General features: G+C 30.3%; 1 protein-coding gene across 2 annotated transcripts; it reads right to left on the reverse strand.

Moving 5' to 3' along the window:
- Positions 1-2,417: 2,417 nt before the first annotated feature.
- On the reverse strand, positions 2,418-6,790 carry LOC112789033 (BTB/POZ domain-containing protein At3g50780). Of its 2 annotated transcripts, XM_025830760.3 has the most exons (3): positions 6,187-6,429; positions 5,274-6,079; positions 2,418-3,451 (listed from the first exon to the last, which is right to left on the reverse strand). In XM_025830760.3, the coding sequence occupies exons 2-3, from the start codon at positions 5,904-5,906 to the stop codon at positions 2,492-2,494; spliced, it is 1,593 nt and encodes a 530-aa protein (XP_025686545.1). In that variant the 5' UTR covers positions 5,907-6,079; positions 6,187-6,429; the 3' UTR covers positions 2,418-2,491. The 2 variants fall into 2 exon arrangements, with proteins under 2 accessions (XP_025686545.1, XP_025686537.1); XM_025830752.3 differs by having other exon boundaries at positions 5,274-6,790.
- Between the last annotated feature and the right edge of the window lie 875 nt (positions 6,791-7,665).

The following is a 7,665-nucleotide window of genomic DNA, read 5'->3' on the forward strand; positions in this document are numbered from 1 at the left end:
GAAATATTTTTGTATCACTTAATAATTTTAGATGTGTTACAATTGAAAACAAAATCGAATTTTTACAAACAAGCATTTTAATACTTTTAAAAGCATTAATATTAAAATAAGTAACAAAAAATCTAACTATTAAAAAAAGAGAAATATTAGATGAGTTTTTCTCGAATAAGATATAAAAAATTAATTTTATTTTTAATGCTTAAATTTAAATTTTAGATTTATAATTTTGGATGTGTTTTAAAAATATTTTATGTATAATTTAATAATTTTAGATGTGTTACAATTGAAAAAAAATAATTTTTACGAACATACATTTTAATAATTTTAAAAGCGTTAATATTCAAATAAGCAATGAAAAAATTCAAAAAAAAAGAAAGAAAGAAAGAAAGAAAAAATAAAGAAGAAGAAAAGAATATTGATATATACACTGATTATTTATTGTTTAATTCAAATGTTGATATAATCTTATTAAAATTTCATTTGACAATAATGATGAATGAGTTTTGAATTAGTATGTAAGTCACTCGAAATAGAAACAAAATAGCACGACTCATCTAATAATAATAATAATAATAATAAAATATTAAATATGAAATAATAAATTTACCTGTAGAGAAATAATACTCTTCTATGAAAATTTTTGTGAAGAACAGTGAGAGAGAAGAAAAAAAAAGAACGTGAGAGGGGAGGGGGACGTGCAAATAAATAAAAAACTAATAAAATAATTATTTTATGAAGTAGGTAGGAAGTTAGAGAAATTCTAGTATTTGAAATTTAAATTAATTTTAATTACCAACATGTTTAACTACAAATTAGGAATGTCTTTTAACTAAAATTTATTTAAATAATATTATTTAAATTTAAAGGCTGAATAAAGATTGAGTTTTAAAGGATACATAGCATTTTCCTTTTTACTATTAACTATTAAATAATATAATATAATTTCTAAAGGCATAAAAAAATTATAATTTTTATATTCACAAACATTAAAGTCTTTGTAATTATAAATATCTAATAAACATAATTATAAACCAAGTTTTCATCCAAAATATAATTATAAATATTGTTTCCAAAGCGAAATAAACATAATCCAAAACACTTAATTTTCATCTTCATTCTCTTGTAAGTTGGGTTGGGAGATATTGGATTTTGGCAAAAAATTGGAAAATACCCCCTTGTCAAGAAAATACTAAGCCTGACGGGAAAGGCCACCTTGCCCCGCCAAAGTCCGCGGTTTAAGCGTGCGGGTTAGGCGGATTTTTACTATTTGGCGGTCCCAATTTTTCAACCCGACCTGCCTTTTTCGATGGGTTACGCGAGTCAGCCCGACGTGTTTAGGCCCGTTTGCCACCCCTATGTCATTTTGGAGGACTATATTTTATATTAACTTTTTTAACATCAATAGTCTCGGTAATAATTTTTTAAATACTAATGAGTCAAATGATGATTTTTAATGAATTTTTAGAAATCGTTTATTGTTTTGTCTTAAATTAATAAGTTTATAAAAATGTAGATTTTTTGAGATTTAAATTAAAACACAAAAGTTAGATTTCTATTCTTATTCATTTTGTTTTATTTATATTTTAATTAAATTCAAATAAAAATATTGTTTTATTGACATTTATATTTTAAAGTTAATATAGAATAAACAATTAACTTAAAAGTACTAAGTCGAATTAAGCTTATTCGATTTACTACTAAAAAGTGTAAATCAAATCTATTGAATTTTTCCGGACATATTTATACCGAAAATTAAAATAAGACATTGGCATAATTTTGAGGCTAAAATGATCTATTCGTTTGTTTTATCCTAAAATCTATATATAAATATGAAAGGGTTACGCACATAAAGATATTTAAAATATCTTTTTTTTAAGATGTTTTTTTAATAATTAATATTCAACTTATATAATCAAACAAATTATGTTATTTTTGTCAAAATTAGATAAAATAAATCGGTTTACTCGAAAAATCAATAAATCGAATCTTGAACCGATTTAAATTAATATTTTTTTATAAAAATAACTATAATACTCCTATTATAGAAAATGACTTAAAATATTTCTACTATATATTTTAAAATTCTAAATTCTAATCTTTCTTTTCTCTCTATGCCATCGTAGAATTAGAATTTAAGATTTTTAAAATTAATATATATAATAAGAATATTTTAGTCATTTTTATAATAAAAGTATTATAGTCATTTTTTATAAAAAAAATATTAATTTAGATCGATTCAAAATTTAATTTATTAATTTTTTGGTCAATTTAGTTTATTTGGTCTAATTTTAACAAAAATTACACAGTTTGATCGATTATATAAGTTAAATTTTAGTTATTAAAAAACATTTAAAAAAAAAGACGTTTTAAGCGCTTTATATTTATATAAGTAACTCCCTACATATGAATGTAAATTATTAGCACAGAACATAAAATAATATTTATGTAGTATTGTTGTTCCTGAAATCCCATCTATACTAATTTGAAATAATCATTGCTGCTTTGATAACATTGAAGTATGAGTCATGGCATTGCTGCCTTGACTTTGCACATATGGTCTAATGAAAGTTCTCCTCCACCACACCTCAAAAGCCCTGTGAAGATTGGGGCAGCTATCACCATTTTTCAAGAAACTTGCCAACCAAGAAAGCAAAATACTCTGCTGATCCTCCAGCGGCAACGTCAGAATGGTCCTCCCAATTCCTTCTTCCACAAGCTTTCCATCAAATCCCCTGCATCCATGGTGTAGCCAGTTGTAATCATTGATTAGAGGCTGAAGCCATGTCTGTAACAACAACTGCCGCGTCTCCTTCGACGGCAGCAACTGCCCTCTTCCGATGCCAACATACAACCTTCCGGAAATGCAGCTGACGTGATACCGGTATACAGTTGGCAGCTTTACATGTAAGATGGCCAATTCCCGCTGGTTCGCCCACTTGCCCACAAACTCACCGGCCGCTTGCTTCTCCATTAAGATCTCCACCAACCATGAGAGGTTATCAGATTCCAGAGCTATTTGCTTTACAACAGGATCTCTCATATCGCTTGGTTTCTTCGCAAAGCCTGGTTCTGAAGCCTTCTTGAACAGACACAACAGAGAATCCATGCAACTTGTGCATGAATTATAAATCATGTCAGTTGAACCGCCTTGATTTGCAACGCTGTTACTCTCCCTAAGGAGCTTCAGAACTATGTACTTCATTTCTCGACGACCTCTTTCTTCGTTGCTCTTGAGAACAAGATCGATAATCTGCGAGACAGGGTCGTTTCGGACACTAGAAATGTTTGAAGAAACTCGTTTCAGCACAGGGTTGACTCCAATTCCTTCTCCTTGGAGTTGTCGTACAGTTGAAACCACCTTTTCTTCTTCTTCTTCTCCCACCCATGGGACTGCTTCCAAGTACTCCAAACATGATTCTATACATGAACCGAAGCTCAGGAATTCCGCAACCTGTGTGTTAGAATATAATTAGGATCAATTAGGATGAATTAGTATTATTTAGTATATCTGAATATTTATTATAGAAAATTATGTCTTTATTATTATGATTTTCTTAGTATCTATAAATACTCTTTTATATTGTATCATTTCAGACAATTTGGATAAATAACTTAAATACACTCAATAATACATAAATCTTTTCTCCAGTTTAGTCTCTTGTTTCTAATATGGTATCAGAACTATGATATCCTCCTTAAAATGGAAATAGTTTCTTTTAGATTTCCTAAAAATGAATGGCCTCATAGGGGCAGAATATAATTTAACTACATAGATATAAACAAGAACAAAAACTTGAACGAATGGGGTAAAACTGTTCTGCAGATTCAGCAGGATCACATTAGTATACTGCTGTAAATTCTATGATAAAAACAGAATCATTTGCATTGAAGAACATTAATGTCCAACTGCCACTTAGGCTGCATTATATATATATATATATATATATATATATATATATATATATATATATATATATATATATATATATATATATATATATATATCACACAACAAATAAAAAAATATATATACCTCATTGGTTAAATAATGTCAAGAAATATAATTTGAAGGGAACAGATTTGATTTCCCACAACAATATATAGCTTAATAGTTAAAAACATTTGTAAAGGGTATAACTTGAAGACTCAATTCCGCACAAAAAAAAAAACACAAAAAGAATTATGGCTTAACAATTTTGTAGTTAGCATAACGACATAAAATGACAAAGTAGTAGAACAGATTTTGAATTGTGATTTTTATGTAACGAAAGACATCAGCACAATTGCAGAAAGAGAGGCGTCGCATTGAGCATATACTGCACATGAGAGTCATTCTTCCTCTTTTTCTCAATTGGTTCATATTGTAGTTCTGAGTTTTTCCTAAACTTGACTAGTATGTCTTAAATTATTCTCGAGTCATGTCTCAAGTTTTTAGGTTTTCCTTCTTCTTTATTTATGTAAAAGAAAAATACTAGTATATCATGTGAGAATTCAAAAAAATCATGAGAGAAAAAGTAAGAGAGATTAAGAAGAAAAGTCATAAATTTTATCATGGGTGCAAACTATTAATGTTTCAAAATGATAATATTTATTGGCTATATAATATGAGAAATTCTACGGTGTTGATAGTAAAAATTAGTATGTGATGCTGACACTAAGTATTGCACCATAAAATTATCGTGTGTATAGAAAAAATGCCTGATTCATGTTATTTATCACCACATTGTGACGGATCCAATTATTCCGTTTCGATTTTTTGAAAAATATAATATTGGGTCCGTCACAATGCAGTAATAAATAACGTGAAACAGACATATTTCCTACACACACAGCAGTTTTATAGTGCAATATCTAGTGTTAGCATCACATGCTGATTTTTACTATCAGCACCATAGAATTTCCTATGTAACTTTACTGTTTTCTATATGTTAAAAATCGATTTTCTCATATATACACATTTTAACTTGTCTTATAAAATTAAAACGTTTTCTTTTGTGAATTGATTTAAACTAATGTACTATATTGTAAACTAATTTTAAAGTAGTTTGTTATGTGTGGAAGTAGTTTGGTGTGATTTCCAAACTTTTGGTGTAGTTTCAATCTAATTAAGATTTGAGATGCATGGGAAAACCACACCTTGAACTTGAGCATACTACTGGCTTAAATCAACTATGTTACGTCTACACAAAAATCAGCCATCAATCTAAAATATATATTAAAATATAATATACATTGAAAATAAATTAAACCACACTTATATTTATACAACTTACCTTTAGTATTCGAAGAATGCGAGAAACGCTTTGCCTCATAAGCCTCTGCCTAATCTCCTTGCAGTACATGAGACCTACGATTTCAACATATATTTCAACATCCTCGCATTCATTGATTTGGAGCCACGACAAGTTGGTTTCATCAGAAAGTTTCTCACAGAAGAAAACACTCTTCTCTTTCAGAACATCCCTGTGCACACTCAACTTCACACAAAGCCCCTGCTTCCCCACCAACACCACCTTCATATCACACGTTCCTGGATCACCAAACTCAATAGCAACCTTCCTCGGCAAAGACTCGATTTTCGCCCGTGGCGACACCACGGACGCATTAGCAGAAGACTGCTCCGGACATTGCTTTTCATCAGAATTCACCAATCTTGATGGGGTTGGCGGTGCAGAAGAAGCTCTTCTTTCATTCATTGTCACCGGAACAGTCTTTTTCTTGACTGTGCTTCTTGCCGGCAGCGGCGAAGAGGGTGTCGGTTTATTCAAAGGATTTTGGTTTCTGAGGCCTTTCTGGAACACAGCAGGTGATGGACAACACCAAAACCCTTCTGGGGTGACAGCTATTGGAACATTCTTAATCTTTGTTTGTCCTTGTTCCACCCGGTTATGCTTAATTTCAGACATGTTGGTAAGTTGTAACAGAATTTTTCACATGAAGATTGTTGATGAAGATTGCTTTCATTAAATTTGCATGGGAAATGAGAAATGTTCAATGGCAGCACCGATTTTTTTTTCTTTTATGAACCTCAAATGGGTAAAGGGTTTGATTCTCAAATGAGTAATCAATTACTTTCTTACTTTCATGCATGAAATGGAAAAAGCGAATTAGATTAAAAAAAAATTAGCACTAACTAACTACACTTTATTTTTTTTTTCAAAAGGGTAAGCATTAAATGAAACTTACCGAGAAATAAATGGTTTCATGAAAAGCCTCTTCTTTAAAGCCCATGTCTTAGGTAAAGAATACTCAACCCAAAGAATGTTGAAATATGATTGAAATGGAGTTGCAGTTTTAACTATTAAGCTTCAAGGGAACCACTCACAGAGAGAGAGAGAGAGAGAGAGAGAGAGAGAGAGAGAGAGAGAGAGAGAGAGAGAGAGAGAGAGAGAGAGAGAGAGAGAGAGAGAGAGAGAGAGAGAGAGAGAGAGAGAGAGAGAGAGAGAGAGAGAGAGAGAGAGAGAGAGAGAGAGAGAGAGAGAGAGAGAGAGAGGGGAGCATAATTAGAGCAGTGTAGTTATAGTAATAGCAGTCTCTGTTTTAATCAGTAAAGCAGAGAAAAACAAAGACACCACAAGACACGAGAAAGAAAAAGGGAATGGAGAATAGATGATGGTGATGATGGTGATAATGATACCTCATTGAACGTGTTCTCCTTTGTTGTTTCTTTTTTATCGCTTTAGCAGTTGACAGTGGCATGCTTTTGAGTTTTGATGATTATGTTTGTATCTTTTGTGGGTCTAAGAATTTGCAATGCCATCATCTTTGGACCCCAGAATTACGCAACTTGTCTATGGTATGATTGTTTCCAGAAAGAAAAAGGAGAGGAAGAAAGATTGCAAATGTGAAATGTGCAATTAGTCAATTACTAATTGCCAAATGCAGTTCTCCGTTCTCTAAACACAACAAGACACTGTAAGGAAAAATGAGCATGCACGCCGCATTGTTTGTTGTTCTCTTTTGTTTATTTTATTTTTGGTAAGTCGACTTTACCTGAAGTTAATAATTGAAAGTCGTTAGATGATTTGACTAATTTTTTATCCAACGGCTCTCAGGTATTAATTTCACGTGAAGTCGACTTCACTTTTCATTAATATTTTTTCTCTAAATAGATTGTTTTGACTTTTTTTATGAATGAAAATAGTTTTTTTTTGAAAAAAAATATAAAGTTATTTATTAAGATTTTTATAATGATAAATTTTTATTGGGTTACTCCTACGCTTTAAAAACTTTCAGTTTATTCAATTAAAATAATAAAAACGTATTACTTCAAAGATTTAACCGAATGTTCTCGAGTACATACAAATTCAGTACAAGTGTTCTTATATCGACTTCCTTATCTAAAATATCTGATAAAATATTTAAAATCCAGTCATATCTAATCTGAAGACATTAATTTTTTTTAATGTAACAAATGTTGTATATAAAGTATTAAGATTTTTTAAAATTGAAAAACTGAACCATTATTTAAGAAAAAAAATGTGTATATAAAATTAATATATGAAAAGTTTGGCTTTTACGGGTACAACAAATTACTCCTGTTAAGCACCTAATGCTGAGGCGGAAGACTGAGTTTATCTTTTAAGGGGAATTGATAAAATGAAGACTTCAGCTAAGTATTAAATTCAAGCAGCAAATTTTGTTTTGAACAAAACACTTTCGTCT

Source organism: Arachis hypogaea, chromosome 1, assembly GCF_003086295.3.
Source record: "Arachis hypogaea cultivar Tifrunner chromosome 1, arahy.Tifrunner.gnm2.J5K5, whole genome shotgun sequence".
NCBI lineage: Eukaryota > Viridiplantae > Streptophyta > Magnoliopsida > Fabales > Fabaceae > Arachis > Arachis hypogaea.